General features: G+C 43.2%; 1 protein-coding gene and 1 pseudogene across 11 annotated transcripts in view; both read right to left on the bottom strand.

Annotated features, from left to right (window-relative positions):
- The window catches only part of LOC124797888 (voltage-dependent L-type calcium channel subunit beta-1), a 739,772-nt gene that overhangs the window by 633,548 nt on the left and 82,264 nt on the right, over nt 1-23,960 (bottom strand). The window contains exon 1 of one of the 11 annotated variants that reach the window (XM_047260988.1): nt 14,783-14,860. The exons of the other annotated variants lie outside the window; for them this stretch is intronic. Coding sequence (XP_047116944.1) covers nt 14,783-14,833 — 51 coding nt within the window. The 5' untranslated portion in view covers nt 14,834-14,860. Of the gene's footprint in view, nt 1-14,782; nt 14,861-23,960 lie in introns of those variants that run through there. 11 annotated transcript variants of the gene reach the window in all.
- On the bottom strand, nt 21,094-21,211 carry LOC124799834 (annotated as a pseudogene).

Genomic DNA, 23,960 nt, shown 5'->3' with positions numbered 1-23,960 from the left:
GGCAAAGCTGATGTTGCCAACTCTACAAAAAATGGACTCATTAACTATAGTAATAATACGACATTTTTGACTTGTCTGCGTCTTTCTGCTTTCTGCTAAGCTTTCTGCGACCCCATTTTCCCTGTAAATCTCTTATCCCCTCCCAGGTTGGGAACCACTGGCTTAAATAATTGAGAAAGTTCACCATAGTCTCCCAGTACATTTATTCATTTATGAAATTTGTTTTAAGCAATCCACTGGAGTTTGAGCGTAATAGAGACATTCACGAATAAGAGCAAAACAATCCACACTGCTCTCTAGGGAATCTAACTTTGGCGCAGGAAGGACTGTAATGCTCAGCTATATGTAAAACTCGTTGATAATTGCCCATCGAAATATAGACGATTGAAGTGATTTCATATGTGGGTTAAAGTTTTTTCCCTTAATAACTGCTTCTACACCATAGCAGAATTCTTCAATAGAAATATTTGTTGAATCACGAACCATGAATAGACAATTTGAAGAAACCTTGTGTATTTTCATATAATCGAACTGTAGAAGCGATTGTAATGACACAACGCCAACAAACACTCTTGTATCGAGCCAGGAATAATCTTCAGAGAAGGCTGCAAAAGCAAATCCTGGGAAGCCCAGTTGCATCAAAGATACAATAAGACAGCTATAAAACAAAGGAGAAGTAGGAGAGTATTAAGAGAGGGTAAGGTAGGTTGAGCCACTCTGCAGGCAATGCGACTGGTGGTTCACAGGGCTCGGTATGCGGTGGGAGGCGCACCCTCTTCACCCGATCAGCCCTATCTCGTCGTCCGTTAGCCCGAGAATACGAGCAGCGCAGACAAGATAATAAAATTTTAGTTAAGACAAAACATTAAAAACTGCAAACATAAAAGAATAAGAATAAAAAGGCATGGGCCAGGCCAGACATCCGAACAACGGCCGCTATTCGTCCTCTGGGCCAAAGCAGACAAGGGGTGCCCCTCCAACCCCTCAGGTGGTCAGTGAGGCCGAAGTGCCCCATCTCTCAGGGAAGGATAGAAATCACCTGCGCGAATGAAATGTAAAACCAGGTCAGCCACTTTGGAACCGTCCGCTAGCGCCAGAGGTAGCGCGTCAGGAAGTCGCAAAGCAGCCAAATTTGGATTGTCCAGTAGGAAGTGGGCCCCCCGTCAGGCGGGACCACATTGACAGTAAGGTGGGTCCTCATCCTGGAGAATGTGGCCGTGGCTCAGCCAAGTGTGGACAACGAGTATCTGAAGGACGGTGGATTCCCTGCTAGAAGCGCGAAGGGAAGACTGCTACGTGTTGGTGGTCTCCTTTATTGCCCTCAGTTTGTTTGGGCTGTTCAGGGGGGACCACTCCGAGTTCCAAACCTCCAATAATTTACGGCGTACATTCGAGTGAAGATCCAGTTCCGGGACCACCATTTCCAAAACCGGCATCTTCGTAGCCAATTTCGCTAACTGGTCGGCAGGTTCATCCCCTAAGATCCCAACAAGTCCATGGGTCCAAAAAAACAAGCTCGATGGAAGTCAAAGAAGATCCTGGATAATCGTGACTAGTGGATGACGAGGGTCATTTGGTCTTTAGCCTGAACGTCGCTCAGGGAGTCGCTGCAGATCAGGAACATCTTGCTGGGGTAAGAGCCAGAATGGCTAAGGGCTAGTCCGATGGCCACCAATTCAGTAGCGAAGACGGGCGGCGTAGTCCACTGCATGCGTATATGCAAAATGGGCACGCCCATCGACCGCTGAGCCGTCAGTTATACACAGTACCTAACTGTAATACTGGTCTTACTATGTCAAAGTCTAATATAACATTATACCTCTTAATGAGTAGGTTAGGACGGCGTTTCAAATTTTTAAATTCGATCAACAATTATGTGAAATATTGAAAACAAAATTTTTGTTGCCCTTGGAAGCTGTTAGATGGGAAACTTGCAACTGGGATAGAGCACGGCTCCTGAGTTAGCTGTTTAGTAATGTGTCATTTGATGATGTCTTACATTTTAACGATTTTGTGGAAAGCAGGTTGTTTGGCTGGATGATTAAAAGGACCCAGCTAATAGGTCATCAGCCACGTTTTTCTCGAACAGACAGGTCTATGTGACTGTAGATCAGAGATAGCCTACCGTGCAGAACCCTGGGGAAGAAAACCCCAACGTCTTCCAAAGGTCAACAAATCTAAGGGACAAACAGAAGAAAGGGAGACAGAGGAAGAAAGGCAGGCAAGGTGCTCCATCTAGGGAGCAGGAGAAGAAGAAGAAGAAGAAGAAGAAGAAGAAGAAGAAGAGCCGATGTTGTCGGTGACTCCATAAGAGTTGAAATCGTCAGTAAAGACGTTGTGCATACACATGATTGTAACTAAAGTAGACGATGAAGTATTTTCGACTTTGGTCACAATAGAATATGCCCTTGCACAAAAATGCTGGAGGCCACTGAACATTTTTTTGTACCGGATGCCCTTATTTCGCTTATTTCGTGATTTCATCTTGATCAGTGAAACTTTCGTTAAATCTAACTCTCAGTTGCCCACACTTTCTGAGGTGCTCTGAACTGTCGAGGGTCTACGTTATCTGTTTGTGCAGCTGACAAATTTCACATCACAAAGGGACCCTCACACGTTCAGTATTTACTCACATTAATACTGTCAACAATGTAATGTCAAACGGTCAATATATTTTAGTGACCTTCACACCGTCAATAATAGTCATCATTGTCAGTTGGTGGTATGATTTCGTGAAGATAACGTGTCGATCCAGGAGATGTGTCGTAACTATATCAGCACTGGCTGGCAAACACAAACAACCGAAAACATTGAAATAGACGAAATTGGTTCGTGAGTGTTTAAAAAAAGGAATGACGTTTCACGTGTGAATCTGTTGCCGGAAATGCGAACTACTGACCCGAAAGATAATTTAATAGAAACTATACGACAAATTACCTGCGATGATAATGGAAAAGAATCGAAAACCGAGCTCGTTGTTTATCCAGCACTCCTGTGGATAAATGTGTGACGTTCCGGCACCTGAGCGCCTCTATGATCCGCTTTTTTCAGCTCCTTGAGGAAATTTGTTATCAATGTATTCATTTACCTTTTCATATCTATTTTCGCTTCCGGATATTTCAAACGATAAATGTCTGATAACTGCTGATGCCCATCAAGGTCTTTTTTTTCCTATCCAATTAACTTGGTGACATTCGTTTCCATAGATAAGAATTACTCCTGCAGCATTCAGTAATCTGAAACATTATGTGTGCGTTCATTTCTCTACATAACTTTCTATCTGGATTCAAGACTGATAGGTAAGGAAGGGCAAATGTAAACAACAGTTCCGTGACACACGATAGCGCCCTGCTTCTGTTTCGCGAAACACGGCAAACAACTGAACGGCAAATATTGTCAAACCAGAGAATACTTTTGAGCCCATCAATATGCTCTGTCAATATTTCCGGTGCTGGCAATACGTCAGTACTCATCTCAGACGGTCAGTGTAATAGCGCACTGCCAATATATTGCAATAGCACTGAACGTGTGAGGGCCCCTTAACGATTACGTGAATATGATCTTCGTAACAAGGACTGACTACAAATATACAACGACTACATGCCACCAATGCCAATTGGAATGCTCGCATCTAAATGCCTGAACAACGGATACACCTACATCTACGTGATTACTCTGCTATTCACAATAAAGTGCCTGTCAGAGGGTTCAATGAACCACCTTCAAGCTGTCTCTCTACCGTTCCACTCTCGAACGGCACGGGGGAAAAACGAGCACTTAACTTTTTCCGTGCGAACCCTGATTTCTCTTATTTTATCGTGATGATCATTTCTCCATATGTAGGTGGGTGCTAACAGAATGTTTTCGCAATCGGAGGAGAAAACTGGTGACGGAAATTTCATGAGAAGATCCTGTCGCAACGAAAAACAGCTTTTTTTTAATGATTGCCACTCCAGTTCACGTATCATGTGTGTGACACTATCTCCCCTATTTCGCGAAAATACAAAACGAGCTGCTCTTCTTTGTACTTTTTCAGTGTCATCCGTCAGTCCCACCTGATGCGGATCCCACACCGCGCAGCAGTACTCCAGAATAGGGCGCACAAGAATAGTGTAAGCAGTCTCTTTGGTAGACCTGTTGCACCTAAGTGTTCTGCCAATGAATCGCAGTCTTTGGTTTGCTCCACCCACAATATTATCTATGTGATCGTTCCAATTAAGGTTATTTGGAATTGTAATCCCCAAGTATTTCGCTGAATTTACAGCCCTCAGATTTGTGTGACTTATCGCGTAATCGAAATTTAGCTGATTTCTTTTAGTACTCATGTGAGTAACTTCGCACTTTTCTTTATTCAGAATCAAATGGTTCAAATGGCTCTGAGCACTATGGGACTTAACATCTATGGTCATCAATCCCCTAGAACTTAGAACTACTTAAGCCTAACTAACCTAAGGGCATCACACAACACCCAGTCATCACAAGGCAGAGAAAATCCCTGACACCGCCGGGAATCGAACCCGGGAACCCGGGCGCGTATTCAGGATCAATCACCACTTTTCGCACCATACAGATATCTTATCTAAATCATTTTGCAAGTCATTTTGATCATCTGATGACTTTACAAGACGGTAAATGACAGCATCATCTGCAAACAATCTAAGACAGCTACAAAATTGTCTGCTATATCGTTAATAATAAATCAGGAACAATAGAGTGCCTATATCACTTCCTTGGGTAACGCCGGATATTACTTCTGTTTTACTCGATGACTTTCCCTCTATTACTACTAACTGTGACCTTTGTGTCAGGAAATCACGAATCCAGTCGCACAACTGAGGCGATACTCCATAGGCACGAAGTTTGGTTAGAAGACGCTTGTGAGGAACCGTGTCGAAAGCCTTCTGGAAATCTAAAGATATGGAATCAATTTGGCATCCCCTGTCGATAGCACTTATTACTTCATGAGTATAAAGAGCTAGTTGTGTTTCACAAGAACGATATTTTCTGAATCCGTGCTGACTATATGTCAATAAATCGTTTTCTTCGAGGTACTTCGTAATGTTCGAATACAGTATGTGTTCTAAAACCCTGCTGCAAATCGACGTTAGTAATATAGGCGTGTAATTCAGCGGATTACTCCTACCTCCCTTTTTGGGTACTGGTGTGACTTGAGCAAATTTCCAGTCTTTAGGTAGGTATCTTTCTGTGAGCGAGTGGTTGTATATAATTGCGAAATATGGAGCTATTTTATCAGCATACTCTGAGAGGAACCTGACTGGTACACAATCTGAACCGGAGGCCTTGCCTTTATTAAGTGATTTAAGCTGCCTCGTTACACCGATGATATCTACTTCTATGTTTGTCATCTTGGCATTTGTTCTTGATTGGAATTCAGGAATATTTGCTTCGTCTTCTTTGGTGAAGGAGTTTCGGAAAACAGTGTTAAATAACTGCTTTAGTGGCACTGTCATCAGTGACTTCACCGTTGTTATCGCGCAGTGAAAGTATTGATTGTGTCTTGCCACTGGTGTGCTTTATGTATGACCAGAATCTCTTTGGGTTTTCTGCCAGAATTTCGAGACCGAATTTCGTTGTGGAAATTATTAAAAGCATCTCGCATTGAAGTACGCGCCATATTTCTAACTTCTGTAAAACTTTGCCAATCTTGAGGATTTTGCGTTCTTTTAAATTTGGCAATTTTTTTTCGTTGCTTCTGCAACAATGATCTGACCCGTTTTGTGTACCATGGGGGATCAGTACCATCACTTATTTTATGTGGTACATACCTCTCAATTGCTGTGGATACTATCTCTTTGAAAACATTCCACAACTTTTCTACACTTACATGATCAGATCGTAAGGAGTGAAGAGTGTCTCTTAAAAAGATGTTAAGAGCATTGTTATCAGCTTTGTTTTTTTTAAAAAGATGTACTTTGTGTTTGTTTTTGATGTCTGTAGGCCTTACGGTATTAAGCCTAGCAGCAACTGCCTTGTGGTCGCTAATCCCTGTTTTCGTCACCTTTCCCAAAACATGTAGTCTGTTGTTGTTGTGGTCTTCAGTCCTGAGACTGGTCTGATGCAGCTCTCCATGCTACTCTATCCTGTGCAAGCTTCTTCATCTCCCAGTACCTACTGCAACCTACATCCTTCTGAATCTGCTTAGTCTATTCATCTCTTTGTCTTCCTCTACGATTTTTACCCTCCACGCTGCCCTCCAATGCTAAATTTGTGATCCCTTGATGCCTCACAACATGTCCTACCAACCGGTGCCCTTCCTTTTCAAGTTATGCCACAAACTCCTCTTCTTCCCAATTCTATTCAATACCTCTTCATTAGTTATGTGATCTACCCATCTAATCTTCAGCATTCTTCTGTAGCACCACATTTCGAAAGCTTCTATTCTCTTCTTGTCCAAACTATTTATAGTCTATGTTTCAGTTCCATACATGGCTACACTCCATACGAATACTTTCAGAAACGACTTCCTAACACTTAAATCAATACTCGATGTTAAATTTCTCTTCTTCAGAAACGCTTTCCTTGCCATTGCCAGTCTACATTTTATATCCTCTCTACTTCGACCATCATCAGTTATTCTGCTCCCCAAATAGCAAAACTCCTTCACGACTTTAAGTGTCTCATTTCCTAATCTAATTCCCTCAGCGTCAGCCGACTTAATTTGACTACATTTCATTATCCTCGTTTTGCTTTTGTTGATGTTGATCTTACACCCTCGTTTTAAGACACTGTCCATTCCGTTCAACTGCTCTTCCAAGTCCTTTGCTGTCTCTGACGGAATTACAATGTCATCGGCGAACCTCAAAGTTTTTATTTCTTCTCCGTGGATTTTAATACCTACTCCGAACTTTTCTTTTGTTTCCTTTACTTCTTGCTCAATATACAAATTGAATAGCATCGGGGAGAAGCTACAACCCTATCTCACTCCCTTACCAACCGCTGCTTCCCTTTCATGCCCCTCGACTCTTATAACTGCCACCTGGTTTCTGTACAAATTGTAAATAGCCTTTCGCTCCCTGTATTTTACCCCAGCCACCTTCAGAATTTGAGAGAGAGTATTCCAGCCAACATTGTCAAAAGCTTTTTCTAAGTCTACAAATGCTAGAAACGTAGGTTTGCCTTTCCTTAATCTAGCTTCTAAGACAAGTCGTAGAGTCAGTATTGCCTCACGTGTTCCAACATTTCTACGGAATCCAAGCTGATCTTCCCCGAGGTCGGCTTCTACCAGTTTTTCCAGTCGTGTGTAAAAAATTCGTGTTAGTATTTTGCAGCTGTGACTTATTAAACTGATAGTTCGGTAATTTTCACATCTGTCAACACCTGCTTTCTTTGGGATTGGAATTATTATATTCTTCACATGTAGTCTAATAAAAAAATTAAAATGCGACTAGTTGTTAGTTAAACATAAAATATACCAATGTTTTTCGACCGGACGCTGGTACCAGAGGCGGCGTTCCGGTTTAACACGCAGCGGGACCCGACAGTCCGTTAGGCGGTTACAGTGGCGGCCCGTCGGTGGCGCGTGCCGCCGTGGCGACGGATCGCATCGCCATGGCGACGCGGTGACCTGGCACGGGGCACAGTGGCAGTAAACAGGGACGAGCCACAACACAGCCCTGCCGGCGCCAGACGCATACTGCGGAGGCACTGCGGCCAGCCACCCGAGCAACTGGCACGGGGGGGGGGGGGGGTTAAAGATTTGTTGCAAGGGGGAAAACTTACTTGTCGCACACCGAGCAACGCAAGGCAACGGCGTGACACTACCTCTAATTTGTGACTAATTTGTCGCTTCTCTGTGGAGGAAAAGGAACTATCAGAACACCCGTATTAGTTGTCTGCAACAGTGAGCTGCTTACTTGGCGGTTATAAATCCGGGCGGGTGTACCAGTATGATAAATTATGAAACACACTTTAAAAACGCCGTAAAATTGTTCACCACTATTCACTGTTTTTTGTGAATTTGTTTCTTGTCATGAAGGGATTATTCCATCATCTGATGATGACCTAAGCTTCAATTGACGATACACGACTGGTATGTCAAAGTCGTGTTGTATAGTTTTACACTACGGTCATCAGATGATGGGATAATCCGGAAACGCGTCGTGGCAAAAAACAAATTCACAAAAAACCAGCAGTGTTACAGTATTTCTAAAGCCTGTTTCATAATTACTGTGATAATGGTTGCATTCATTTTCAATCCAGTTCAGATTTCAGTTCGATGAAGCCGTATGACACGAAAGAAACTTTCTAAAATGCCTGTGTGTAGCAAGACTACACTTCTGCACTTAGAACAATACTGACTTGCACTTAGTCTGTAGGTAGGACCCATTATTATGTTTTATGTTTAAACAGGGAAAATATGCCAGGAAATTAAGAAAATTCGTTGAATACCCGCTGTAAAGGTGGTCTTCAAATTCTAGAATGTTACACGCTTTTCTTCAAGTGTACAGCTATTCATATTTTTCAAAATTTATTACCTACAATGAAAATGCGGTCTTAAGCTGTCCCTGCATGGGCACATAAAGTTGGTAATAATGTAAGGGAAAATGAATGATTATACAATTTGCTGTATGACATTAGATGGCAAACTCCAGCACTAAAACTGTCAGAATGCAAGCAAAGATTCTAGCAACGGGCGATACAAGCGTAGAAAGTAGTTAACGTCTATCGGTAACGTTACATGCAGACACTTTCTATGTTACGTCTGCCCTAACGGTGTAAGGATGTAGTATTAAAACAGCATATAGTGCACCGTATCAACTCCCAGTATAACGTAGTAATATCATCTTAAGCTACAGTTAGTAACAGTAATATTCGAACCTTACGAGATTTTTTTATGCTTTTTATCATCACAAGTGTATTAAACAAAAATAAAAAATAACCAAGTATTATATGAAGGTAGATGTCCTGTAAATAATAGTATGAATGTTGTTACTCAACTTACAACTGTTAAATAAAATGATTTAATGGAAACACTTTTCGATTTTCACGTTACTTTAATATTCGGACAGTTGGCAGTATAGCACTTGTTTTATCGTTCTGGCCAATTTGTATACTTAAGAGTTAGAAGGCAGCATTTATTTATAAGCGCGATCGACTATCAAGACAGTACAACGCCACGCAAAACTAATACTAGGTTTGATGTACGACAACTTGTGATTTTTCGTAATGCGAAATGTAAATCAAATGGACAAATTGCTGTCATGTTCAACATGAGTACAGTAGCAGGTATCAGATGATTCCGAAACGAGTACCGTAAAGACTGTACCTCAAAAGGGCCAACCAAAGAAGTTGCATGCACGTGACAAGATGGATCTAATTCGAAAAATAAACAAACATCCTACACTCAGAGCACCAAAAGTAAAAAGTGAGATTCTAAACGAGACTGTGAGGAAGGTAGACTGGAAGGGAGGTACATCCTCAAACGATTCGCAGAGCACTGAAAGATAGTTGTTACAATGGAGGAACGGTTACGGAAAAACCGTATTTGAATGAACAGAATCGAAAGTGAAGATTGGACTTTGCGGACGAGTTTGTTACAAAGGAAGCAGCATTGTGGAAGCACATCATTTCTACCAACGAAAGTAAATTTAACATTTTTCGCTCGGTGACGGAAGAATGGTGTGGCGGAAGAATGAAGGCTTTAAAGCGACAATTGTTAAGGCGACTGTAAAGCACGGAGGTGGCAGCTTTCTTGTCTCCGACTGTATATCCACATTGGGACCGGACGAATTAGTGTTCATCGACAATATTATGGAAAAATGTCTATCCGAGCATGCTAAACAATTTACGCAAAAGTGCTGAGAAAAATGGGTTTATGAGACACGTCTGAGTGTTACGAATACAATCACCAGAAACATGAGGCTCGCATTGTTGATGATTATTTACTGGAATATCGCCCAAAAGTCTTATAACCACCACCACAATCACAAGGCCTATGGAGAATCTGTGGGAGAATTAGAGTGAGGTATCAGAAAAAGACCAATATCTTCTGAAGAAACTTCGAAGCATCGATTAAAAGAAGAAAGGGACAGTCTATGTACCGACTATTTTGATATATATGTTGTAGCAGTATGTCTCAGCGTTTGAAAGAAGAAATGCAACAGAATGACTGCCAGATAAGATATTGAAACATACTTTTCACAAAAAATTGCTTGAAATATTTAGTTCTGGAAAGTGTACGAATATTAAAGTAATGTGAAAATAGGACCGAGTTCTATTTAAATCGCATTATTAAAGAATTTTTGTAAGTTATGTTGGTAAAGTTTATGCTGCTGTTTCAAGACATGTAACTTAATATAATATTTGGTCAAGCTTTTCTGTTTGTTTTGTTAAGACTGAAGGTACGATGCTACAAAATAAAAATCTCCTAGTGTCCGCATACTCACTGTCCATCTCTCCTGCTTCGTCAGCAGACCAGATAAACTGAAATCCGTGAGGTTTGTAAGTGAGCGTAGAATCGCTTGACTTTTTTACAAGAGCACACAATGTACATACATGCGTTCACAAACCAAACGGAGTAGTTGTTAAATGCTAAGTGCTGTATACCGTGTAACTCACTGAAGGTAGATTGCGCTCCAGGGTTGGCGGGTAACTGACGTACAGGCGAGTGGGTCTCTGTGTCGCTGGTCACGTGGCAATGTTTACTGCTGCGGGTAAGCCGTCATAGCAGCTTCGCTACCATTGGATGTGGAGGCCAAGCACCGATTACGCAAACCAGGGACAGAACGTGAATGTCAATGAGGTGATAGCTGACGGGATAACGATAGAGGGGCAGCGTAGAAGCCAACCCCTTGTGAATAGTTTCTTGTGACCCGTCATCTAATCACAAGTTAATGCAAAGTTAATTTAGAAATACACAGTACATAAACAAGTCCAAGATCCGTTTTTCATGCCGTATTGTAAGCATTTTCGAGACATAGTACACAGGTTTCTATAATTGGCTGCCAGTTTACATTGTGTTGTATTACGACAGAAGAAACGGACAATACGGAAAGACTGGAATGGTAGCGGATCAGATAAAGCCTAGTTCAGCAATAACGTAAGAGGCTGTTTAGGACGACTCATCGTGATGAGTTGTATAATATCGTTTACACACACAGTAATCAGGTTTATGATCGCTTCCGATCATCGAGTCGCTTACGATTTGCGTCATTTGTAGCGAGCTGTGTATTGCTTTCTGAACGGTAGATCTCCTAAACAACTGTCCGGAATTAATTTCAGATGCGATAATGACGAGTTACTTGTGTAACAATAGTAATGATAGGTTCTGGTAACAGCACTCAAAGGGTGAACCCGGCCATTTGATTATGTGGTCGTGAGATATATGATACTTTTTTCTAAGTCTCTGCTAGTTAATATGACGCCTGATGTCCGTTACAGAACAAGTCCAAACAATGCGAGTTAAAACTACTACATACAAATTAATAGGTAGTTAAGAATAAATGGACAGTTACGATTGGTATGTAAACCGTGTGGGGATATGTTACACAACGACAAAGAAACACAGCAGATACTCAATGCAGACTAATTTATTGGAAGTAAATTACCGAGAAGCACACGCCATTTAGCAGTACAGGTCACGTGGTTGCGTTTACAGTTGCAGTAGTCGACTGTCGTTGGAAGAGGTACAAGCAGAGGAACGCTGAAAGATGCGTTTCAGTTATGCTGACTGAAGGTACCTCGGACTGTGTACAGCGACAAGGGACTCAGCTGCAGCATGCAGAGGCCAGCCAAGTCATAAAAGAGTGGACGGCTGCTCCAACCGCTTCGAGCTCCATCAGTTATGTAAGAATGTTTAAGTTAGGTTCTAGCTGCCTGGTGTCTGCAGCTTAAGATTTTAAAGCATTTTTGTAAACAAACTTATTTACTTTTATGCATCATAAAATATGTTGAACGTCTTAAATAGTAGATTCAAAATAAGAGAATCTTTACATTGGTTAAGTTATATACAATAAATTTCTCTATCTATGTATGTGTGTCTGTTGTCCTGCAATTTAGTTCAGCCGTTTTCAAGGGGAATACAATGACCATAACTTTTTTCTTCAAATGTTTTTCTTATAGTGTATATTACATATACAAGCAATGCAAATTACGTAAGTCGCATCAATGGAAGCGTACGTGTTCTTTCGACAGCAATGTAATATCTTTGTACTACTTCTTCCAGTTGAGGTGAAAATACCGTGGACGGAGGGAGTGGGAGGGAGAGAAAGAAAGAAAGAAAGAAAGAGAGAGAGAGAGAGAGAGAGAGAGAGAAAGAGAAAGTTTGCAGTTAATGGTATGGAAGAGAGAAACCCCATAGTATAAAAATACGATTTCGGCCACAAACTAGGTTACCATTCAAATAAAGAAGTTTGCTGTTTTCGCCGGTACTAGGAAGGATATAAAGGACGACCGCACACAAACCCAGAACAATGGTGCACGCGAACATCGAATTCATGCACTTCTAGATCCTACTGCAGTTGAAAATGAAAATAAACTCCTGAAATACGTCAAACGTCAAGACATAAAATGGCGGTTGTGATTTTATTTGGACTCCACATGAACAGGGTTGTTTTCAATTGGATGATGCTTCCCCTACTTGCAAGTAGATTTTATCGTTTATTTACGTTTATTTATTCAATCATGTTTTCATTACGCCTCAAAGACGGACACACAACGTTCGGAGAAGAAGACTGTGATACTTTCTGTGTCAGCCATTGGAGCGCAGAGTTCTTGCGCAAGAATATAGTCGGCAGAAAGCGGAAAGTAAACTTTGAACAACAACTAAAGAATAGTTAGAACGTGACGAGGGGTTGTAATAAGGAAGTTAGACGTGTTATAGTAAAAAAGAGCTAAAGGGATATGGTATGCTCATCACAGTCAGTAGAGTGTAGGTTGAAAATATTGCAATATATGCGGCATTCACGGCTACGCTGTCATCGTCAGATGGAAAGCAGTTTTTAAACGAGAGCTCTTAATGGCAGGCATTGGCGACTTCTAGCAGCTGCTAGTGCATTATGCTCTGTCTTATATGTACTGGAGGTACAGGAATAGTCCTGCCATCTGATGAGGATTTTCGAATATTAGCTAGTGTGTAGCCAAAAAGCATCAGAACAGACCTAGTAGTTCTCGCACAGTAAGTACTTCTTGTGTAGAAGTATTCTTTGCATCACACTCATTGGTGTCGTGGTTAATGTTACTAACATGAGACCCTCCCCTGACTCGTGGGCTCTCCTCCAGCGAGAGGAGCTGCCAACGTGCAGCGCTTGCAATGTCGCACACAGAGTGCGACGCGTTTTAGTCAACTGTACTTTATCTGCTGACATAAGACAAGCCCTACAAGTGCCTACTGGCTTGTCCTCTGTCTTAGACGACGCTTGGACGAGTGTGTGAAGGATTTTAAAATTCTGTGCGGTTACGGGAATATTCCCCAAGATACTAGGGCATAGGTCTTTTACTGGAATAGAAGAGACAGACTCTTTACCGTTTTTATAGCAGTTGCTAGCCAGCCATAGGCATTGGAGAAAAAAATTTAACCAAGTTTCATTTCTCTACTTATGTTTTACATATTTTTGTCTTTTGATTAATACAGACTCTTTAAACATTGAGGTTGTTCGTCAGGAAGCCCGGTTTCTTTGCTTCTTTCTTAGTGTTCAACCGGCCTCACTTTTAAGGCTTTTTTCTTATTATAGGATCTTTCCTTGAAAATCATTTAGTCTTATGTCTAATAGTGTTATTTTAATGAATCGGTAAGAAAGGTTCTATTATTGTACTTTTAAATGCACTTGTCTAATAGTGTTATTTTAATGAATGGGTAAGTAAGGTTCTATTATTGTACTTTTAAATGCACTTGTCCAAGTGCAATATTTGCAGGCGCTTGTAACCTAGACGTAGGTCACCCGAAACCATCACAGCAATGACAGTTTATTTTTAGCAGTGCACGATGTAATGTGATATCCTGGCCACCTAACACGCTGTTGCAAAGAAAGCTCCCAGCACTTCTTGGTAAGAACAGTCAGGAACAAATAATAAAAATAGCTCTCGGTCTATTATGGTGCAGCCGTAGAAATGCGCAATGCATGAAAGAAAATCTGGTAACTGGTATAGAAATTGCGAAATTTTCATCGAGGCTAAATGCTGGAGTCGTGTCAACACAGGCAATAGTGGATGAAATAGCGGGTCAGAAAGCAGGTTTGCACCTAGGTGATTGACATTACATAAGTATTTTATGCAAATATTATTTGTGTCGCCTTGACCGTTGTTGTGGGTAGGCTGGTTTATTATCGTCAGTCCAAGCTGGAACGTAATTTGCTGACCACCTCACACACCGTTGCCCGAAATAGCGCGTCCGTCATATTAAGAACAGAAGCGAGAATAACTAATGCCATCCTGGCGATGAATGTGCAACCGGAGAAACGCGAGAGCGTAAATAAAAATCTCGCGAATTATGCAGAATTAGTGGTCCCACTTAGAGTAACTGACATAATGAATCTAATAGATGGTTGGGATGTAGGTTGGAACGGGTAGCGGGAGAAAGGTGACTGAACGGCACGTGACAGATAGTAAAGTGGATCACGTGGCCGTGTTTACGGTCGTGGTCGGATGACGTGGTGGCTTGACGTTCAACGGGTGGAGATGCCTAGCACAGTGTACGCAGTCCAGGAGGGTAAAGGGTGTGTGTGTGCGTGCGAGAGAGAGAGAGAGAGAGAGAGAGAGAGAGGAGGCGTGAGAGCAGGCAGGCAGGCAGGCAGCTAGAGTGGAGGTGGAGGCGGAGGCGGAGTACCTGAGTGAAGAGCTTGTTGTACCCCTGGTTGCACTGGCCGTAGCCTATCATGTTACGACATGTCGGCGCCGTGGGGGGGCGGCGCTGCACCATGTGCCGGCGGCGGCGGCGGCAGCGGCGGCGGCGCCGGCGCCGGCGGCGTCAGGACGGGAGCCCGGGGGCGGCGCGCGCCACCGCCGGGCCCGGGGCCGGCGTCGTGGCGGCGGGCGGGCGGCGGCGCTCCGGGTGGCGTGGCGCAGCGCAGCGTCGCACGGCCGCGCCGCTCCCTCCTCTGCACTGGCCCGACTGCCGCCGCGACGCCGCCGCCGACGCCGCCGCCAGCTGACCGCGCAACGCCGCCGCGCCGCGCATGCCCGGCTATCGACCGCGAGCCCAGCCGCCGCTCACTGTGGTGTCTTTCCGCACCGGAGCCGGCGCCTCCCCAGAGCCGGGGGTGTGTCTCCCAACCCTCCCCCTCCCCCTCCCCAGTCACGACACCTCGCAGGTCACTAAACTCGCTACGGTCACTCCAGATAGTATTCGTCAGACCATAGCGCATACAATACAACAACCACAATTACAAAAAATCGACGGTAACTATTTCCCTACATCGGTTAATATCTTCAATTAGAATCAAAAGGATATTTGGGTTCATATCTAGCTTAATTAGTGAATAAATCCTCGTTCAAATGACACTACACGATTCCAGAGACGCTTTCGAGTCCCAGGCATCTATGATGTCCGTATGTACATTGAAGCGATAAATCAATATTCTACATCTACATCTACATCCATACTCCGCAAGCCACCTGACGGTGTGTGGCGGCTGGTACCTTGAGTACCTCTATCGGTTCTCCCTTCTATTCCAGTCTCGTATTGTTCGTGGAAAGAAGGATTGTCGGTATGCCTCTGTGTGGGCTCTAATCTCTCTGATTTTATCCTCATGGTCTCTTCGCGAGATATACGTAGGAGGGAGCAATATACTGCTTGACTCTTCGGTCAAGGTATGTTCTCGAAAAGGTAACAAAAGCCCGTACCTAGCTACTGAGCGTCTCTCCTGCAGAGTCTTCCACTGGAGTATATCTATCATCTCTGTAACGCTTTCGCGATTACTAAATGATCCTGTAACGAAGCGCGCTGCTCTCCGTTCGATCTTCTCTATCTCTTCTATCAATCCTACTTGGTACGGATCCAACACTGCAGAGCAGAATTCAAGCAGTGGGCGAACAAGCGTACTGTAACCTACTTCCTTTGTTTTCGGATTGCATTTCCTTAGGATTCTTCCAATGAATCTCAGTCTGGCATCTGCTTTACCGACGACTAATTCTATATGTCCATTCCATTTTAAATCACTCCTAATACGTACTCCCAGATAATTAATGGAATTAACTGCTTCCAGTTTCTGACCTGCTATATTGTAGCTAAATGATAACGGGTCTTTCTTTCTATGTATTCGCAGCACATTACAGTTTCTACATTGAGATTCAATTGCAATTCCCTGCACCATGCGTCAATTCGCTGCAGATCCTCCTGCATTTCAGTACAATTTTCCATTGTTACAACCTCTCGATATACCACAGCATCATCCGCAAAAAGCCTCAGTGAACTTCCGATGTCATCCACAAGGTCATTTATGTATATTGTGAATAGCAACGGTCCTATGACACTCCCTTGCGGCACACCCGAAATCACTCTTACTTCTGAAGACTTCTCTCCATTGAGAATGACAAGCTGCGTTCTGTTATCTAGGAATTCAATGCAATCACGCAATTGGTCTGATAGTCCATATGCTCTTACTTTGTTCATTAAACCACTGTGGGGAACTGCATCGAACGCCTTGCGGAAGTCAAGAAACACGGCATCTACCTGTGAACCCGTGTCTATGGCCCTCTGAGTCTCGTGGACGAATAGCGCGAGCTGGGTTTCACACGATCGTCTTTTTCGAAACCCATGCTGATTCCTGCAGAGGCTGGGACTGGAACCCAGGTTTCCAGCTGACTAGGCAGATGCGTTCACAACTACGCCATCCTGGCACAGCAGCTTTGCACAGTATACTCCCTCCTCAACAGAGAGTCCCATTCACACCTCACCTCACTTCCTACACCCCCTTAAACTCATACAGCGTTGCAGAAACTTCCTGGCAGATTAAAACTGTGTCCCGACCGAGACTCGAACTCGGGACCTTTGCCTTTCGCGGGAAAGTGCTCTACCAACTGAGCTACCCAAGCACGACTCACGACCCGTCCTCACAGCTTCAATTCTGCCAGTACCTCTTCTCCGACCTTCCAAACTTCACAGAAGCTCTCACTCTGGAAACATTCCCCAGGCTGTGGCTAAGCCATGTCTCAGCAGTATCCTTTCTTCCAGAAGTGCTAGTTCTGCAAGGTTCGCAGAAGAGCTTCTGTGAAGTCCGGAAGGTAGGAGACGAGGTACTGGCAGAACTGAAGCTGTGAGGACGTGTCGTGAGTCGTGCTTGGGTAGCTCAGTTGGTAGAGCACTTGCCCGCGAAAGGCAAAGGTCCCGAGTTCGAGTCTCGGGCCGGGACACAGTTTTAATCTTCCAGGAAGTTCCATATCGGCGCACGTTCCGCTGAAGACTGAAAATCTCATTCCAGCACTGCAGAACCTTTCCAGCTGTATTGGAATATCACCTCAGCATCGAACAATCGGTGGACCCTGCCTGAAACCAGGTACAGGCGCTTTAATGAAATGAAACTGTATGATTCCAGAGACCTTTCCAAGTCTCAAACACATATGATGTATATATGTAAACTGAAGCGATGAATGAAATTTGCACCAAGACTGGGATTCACTCGGGTCATCTGCTCACTAAACAAGTGCACTAACCACTACCCCATCCTGGCACACTGGCTTTCCACAACTGCACACATGACCGCAATGTACACCCCCACCACCTCAGTCCAAATTCCCATTCACGTCTCAACCCACTTGGTATTCCCCCCTAAACACAAACAGTGGTCTGACGTGGAAATGGGAATTTGGGTTGAAGAAGAGGCATGCTAGGATAGTCCGTACAGTTGGGCGAAGCCACTGTGCCATGACGGCGTAGAGATCAGTGCAAGTGCATCTGACTCGTGAGCAGCTGGCTCAGATTCGAGTCCCAGCATAGGTTCAAAAAAACCACGATATTTTAAATCATGTCCCAACCGATCTCCAACAACTTTTCACCTAGTACACAAGATCCGAGGTACGGTATCTCACCGACACACACCTCTCTCCCTTTCCCTAACCGGCTGTGTAAATTTAAGGTGAAGGAGGGAGAAAGGAGAGGAAAGGGGAAGGAATTATCGATGTCAGCTGCGCTGAGAATTTACGCAAAATCAGCAGTGATGAGCAAAAATGTGTGCCGCACCAGGTCTCGAACCTGGAATTACCTGCTTACTAGGCAGCTGCGTTAAGCACTGCTCCATCCGGACACAGTATTTATCTCAATTCCACAGACTATTTCGGCACGCATCCCAGCCGCGCCACACTTCCATCGACTGCCACCTATCCGCCGACACATCCACGTCCTCCATGCTTGCTACTTTGAGATTACCACAGGATCACGGACATAATTGTGCATCCCCACTCAAGGCGGTGGATTCATGGCCCATCGAGATGAATCATTGTCCGAAAGAACAGACGTCACCCATTCATATAGTTATTTCGCCGCGACGGGCCATGAATCCACCACCTCCAGTGCAGGTGCAAAATTGCATTCGGCCTCTTGCAGGAATCTTAAAATGGCAAGCATATACGGCGTGGAGAGGAGCTGCCCACAGGTAGCGCTCGATGGAGGTGTGTCGAGATAGTCCGCACAATGTCGATAAACACCCTGTCCGAAAAGTACTGTGGTTAACGCAACTAACTGGTAAGCATAAGATCCCGTATTCGAGTCCTGGTTTGGCACGTATTTTTACTCACCGCCGCTGATTCCACATAAAATTCCGATGCAGCTGACATCACTAATGCCTTTCCTTTCTCCCTCCTCCGCCTTCAGTTTACGTGATACGTACCGCAGCAGTGGATTCCTATGGTGTCCGTCCGAAAGGAAAGACACCACGCATTTATACCATATTATGCAGCTGTGTTTCATCCACTACAGTGGATAGTTGCCTCTCCATTTTCATAGGCCGTTGAGTGGCATTTGAATAATGTGGATCGAAAACATCGCGAAACTACAAAAAAGCACTCAAGCATTCCGTTTGCAGGGCACAAGGGACCCATCGCGACCATCCGACCACCGTGTCATCCTCAGATGAGAATGCGGATAGGAGGAGCGTGGGGTCAGCACACCGCTCTCCCGGTCGTTATGACGGTTTTCTTTGATCGGAGCCGCTACTGTTCGGTCGAGTAGCTCCTCAATTCGTGTCACGAGGCTGAGTGCGCCCCGAAAAATGGCAATAGCGCATGGCATCCTGGATGGTCACCCACCCAAGAGCCGGACACACCCGACAGCGCTTAACTTCGGTGATCTGACGGGAACCGGTGTATCCACTGCGGAAAGGCCGTTGCAAAAACTACAAAAGACGAAAGAAAAATCTGCGTAAGGTTGTTTCGGAAAAGGAAACCTTTTCAAGAAATTGGAGAAAGCATTGGTATACCTACCAGTACATTAAACGCTATTGTCTACACGCTTAATCAGAGCCAAATGTACGAAAACCAATCACGAGGCAGTCGCCTGCTGTTCTATCCGACATGAAAAAACAACAGCTCGTTAGAAAAGTCAAGAAAACTTAAAAAACGAATCGCTCCAAAACTTGCTACTGAAGTTCGAATGCATACAGGAAAGTCTGTTTCGGTATAGACTATAAGAAATGTGCTTTATGAAGCTGGATGTGGAGGCCGAACAATACGTAGAAAACCGTATTTCAGTGAAATCAAAAGAAAGAAGCGAGAGTTGCATTTTCAAGAGAACATAAATCCCATGGGTTTTATTTCTAGAGGAAGGTTGTATTTACTGACGAGAGTGATCCGAGGTGTTTAAGTCAAATATGCAGCCAACACTGTGGAAAATAAAGAAATGTGAACTTGAATAGAGAAATATAATAGGCTCAGTTAAACATGAAGGAGGTTCAGTACTTGTTTGGGGTTGCACGAGTACAAATTATGTCCGAAATTTGCGTTTTGTTAATGGATTCATGGACCACACGACTTACATAAAAATCCCAAAATCATATACGTTAAGAAGTGTGAATAAAATGGATCTTTCTGGGGATATATTTTCACACAAGATAAAGATCCAAAACATATAGCTCTCGCCCCAAACAAGGATCCAATAGAAAATTTGTGGAATGTACTCTACAAAACATGAGAAAACATTAGATATCCAATAGCAATTATATAAAGAACGCTCTATTAGAAGAAAAGCGTAAAATTACAGTGCAGAGAATAGAGTCTCTGATGAAATCCGTGCCTAGGAGAATGCATGAGATTATAAAGACGAAAGGAAGGACTACTAAGTACTAACTACAACATTCCATGTTCCGAGTGTCATTTTCAGTATTCCAGACGAATACTTATTTTGCATCCTAAATTGTCAGTCTTTACATTGGGTGTTCAACTACGTTTATATAAATATAAAAAACTGTTTCCTCTTTGTATTCTCCTTTTCACTGTTTAATAAACAAATATATATCCCTGCTGTACTTCACTCTGACAATTTTTCTCTAACTGAACATCCTTAAACGAAAATCCATGTATTGGATGAGTACTTTTTTGAGTGTATTTACTTCTCTCAGAGAGCGCAACTTCCGGTAACGATTTTTGGACGTGAAAACGTCTATTCGTTCGTTATTCGAACTCACTTGTTAGTGATTTCAAAAGTTTCTTTTCAGACGGGACCTACGCATACATCAGGTTGTTGAATGAGGTAGTATATATTTTTCCAAAATTCTGCTACACATCTACTTTATTAACGTGTTATTTGCATACAACAATTGTCGTTACAGCTATCCTACCATTTTAAGTGATCCTACAATATTAATGATATTAAATTTTTTATACGAAATAAATTTAAAAAAAATTCCGCTTTAAAAGAGACAGTACATGACCAGTGAAAGTACCTCACCTACAATTTTAAAAACTAAGTACGACAACATGTAGAAAACAAAATAAACTACACTCCTCTCGAACAGGTCATGAAATCCCAACGGTATCGACCGGCTGCCGTGTCATCCTCAGCTCATAGACGTCATGGAAGCGGATATGGATGGGCATGTGGTCAGCACACCGCTCTCTCGGCCGTATGTCAGTTTCCGAGACCGGAGCCGCTACTTCTCATTTAAGTAGCTCCTCAGTTTGTCTCACAAGGGCTGAATGCACTCCGCTTGCCAACAGCGCTCGACAGACCGGATGGTCACCCATCCAAGTGCTAGCGCAGCCCGACAGCGCTTAACTTCGGTGACCTGACGGGAACCGGTGTTACCACTGCGGCAAGGTCGTTGGCAACGTCTAGAAAACACACAACTTTAAAGATCTGGATTAAAATATAAACATATAAAGTGAAAAAGAAGCAGTTAAAATTAGGACAGAAAAAATAACAGGGCATACTTAAAAGTAGAGAATCTGCAGAATAAGAAAATGATTTTCTGAAAATTTTAAATACAGGCATTATAGAACAGTCGTAAAATACGAAGTCCTATATGGGTCGTAAACACTACTCGTACACGGATGCAAAAAGATATTACAAGATTTTCAAACGCCAGAAAGAAGCATCCTACGAAAAATGTTAGGTCCAAGAAAGAACAAAGATGGCAAATGGGTTTTGAGACCAAATAAGGAAATATACTCACTCTATCCTAAAATAACAGACGAGATCAGGAAAAGACGTGCTACACTCTACGGACGTCGAGAGAGGATGAAGGAAGACCGATTAACCAAAATCATCCAAATATGAAAACAGACAAAGAAAATGAGTGGGGAGCAAGACAAAAAATGACTTTAAAAAGCAGATTAAATAGGAAACCTTACTGAACAGAGACAAATTCCGACTATAAATCAAAAAATTCAAAGATTTACGGGAAGCTAAAACAAACTTAAGAAGAACTGGTGTCAATTGGTCAGATGAGAGGGAAAAAACACATTCTGCCAAAATGAAAAGGTTTTGGAGGAAGATGAAGGAAAAGAGAAATAAACAGTCCTCAATTTGCGGACGACTGTGTAGTAATACGATCTTAGTAATGTGGCTATTACCTTTGATTTCCGAGAGTGAAAACCCATTGTAAACATAGGCATCAGGGAAGTAAGCTTTCTCGTGAAACGATTATACGTGCAAATACAAAAGTGAGCACCATACGTAAATTTCTTACAAACTACAACAGCACAAAAACTTGAACATAACCACAAGAAAGCAAGCCAGGGCGCTATACAGCAACCAGCGAGAGTCCAAACTTGTGACACGTATCTATTCTGTAACCGTTATTCACTGAAGAGCCAAAGAAACTGGTACACCTGCCTAATTTCGTGTAGGGCCAGAGGGCCAGCACGCAGAAGAGCCGCAACACGACGTGGCGTGGACGCGACTAATGTCTCAAGTAGTGCTGGAGGGAACTGACACCATGAATCCTGCAGGGCGAGAGTGAACTTTAAATGGGAACCATCCCTCTATGTTAACTTGTGACAAGACGAGTGTGGTAAGCGTTTTAAATTTTTTCAACTGTCCAGATACCAACGTAATCTGTTACGCTGGAGGTTTTCATGTGTTACAGAGTGGACGGCGCATCATTTTTTGTTCAGTCATCAGCAAGCCGCATGTACTCTTTCATCGCTTCTCCCTTTACTTTCATCCATGTTTTAAGAAATGGCAGATAACGAGCTTTTGTACTATTTTTATTCTGCTGTATGTATGTATGTATGTTTCACAAGAGCAGTTTTAGAAATTATTTTATCTTTTTGTTCTACAGTTTTTAGCGCTTTTGCTTATTTAGACCACATTCGACTCTCCAGAACATACTATGGGTGCTAAACACCTCACTGTCGTGCGCTCAAATAATTCTATCACCGGCATCGTAATCATCGTCATCCAATCTCTGTCGAATGGCTTCTTGGACAATACAGTAGTAGTGGCAGCCGATCAACGGACAGCGGTACAACAGAAGGCGAAGACAGACCAGAGAATAAGAACTAAATGTAAGGCACTAAAATGCACTAGTTGACGCAGTAGAATTGCTATCTACTAAAGCAGATGAGTCCAGTATTAATACGCATGGAGCCGGCCGCGGTGGCCGTGCGGTTCTAGGCGCTTCAGTCCGGAACCGCGAGACTGCTACGGTCGCAGGTTCGAATCCTGCCTCGGGCATGGATGTGTGTGATGTCCTTAGGTTAGTTAAGTTTAAGTAGTTCTAAGTTCTAGGGGACTGATGACCTAAGATGTTAAGTCCCATAGTACTCAGAGCCATTTGAACCATTTGAACCAATACGCATGGAACAATACTGACCATTTATTATACGAGACAGAATATGTTCATAAATACACAAATGGTAGAGCTCTAAAGAATAAAGAACGTAGCTGGTAAAGCTATAAATAGGATGGTAATTAAACGTGACTGATGATACATTAGACAGACTGTAAGACAAATTTAGAAATAGGTGACAGTACACGATGCAGCGTAGAGCAGATCTAAAATAGAACGTAAGCTAGATGTAGGATCACGCCATCTCTGGGAGAGAAGTACAAAGTAGTGCTGAGGTCTTCGCCCTCGGATGGGGGGTAGTAGGAGATGGGGCAGTGGTTTCCCAGGAGCGAGGGGCTCAGTGTTTTCTGAAGCGCTCCCTCCTGTGCAGCACCCGTGGTGTCACTCGATATAATGTACATGTACATACAAATGATTAAAATTTCACAAAAAATTGATTATTTATTCAAGATAAAAGAGCTTCACGAATTGAGTAAGTTCATAACGCGTTGTCCCACCTCTGGCCCTTATGCAAGCAGTTATTCGGTTTGGAATTGACTGAAAGAGTTGTTGGGTGTCGTCCTGAGGGATGTCGTGGCAAATTCTGTCCAACTGTAGCGTTAGATCGTCAAGAAATCCCAAGATGGCTGGAGGGCCCTGCGCACAATCTTCCAAATGTTCTCAACTGGGGAGAGGTGCGGCGGTCTTGCTGGCCAAAGTTGGGTTTGGGAAACACAAAGACAAGCTCTCGCCGTGAGGGGAGGGCATTATCTTGTTAAACTGTAATGGGTGGATTGCAATGAA

Source organism: Schistocerca piceifrons, chromosome 5, assembly GCF_021461385.2.
Source record: "Schistocerca piceifrons isolate TAMUIC-IGC-003096 chromosome 5, iqSchPice1.1, whole genome shotgun sequence".
Classification (NCBI taxonomy): Eukaryota; Metazoa; Arthropoda; class Insecta; order Orthoptera; family Acrididae; genus Schistocerca; species Schistocerca piceifrons.
This window is presented reverse-complemented; position numbering and strand designations above follow the sequence as displayed.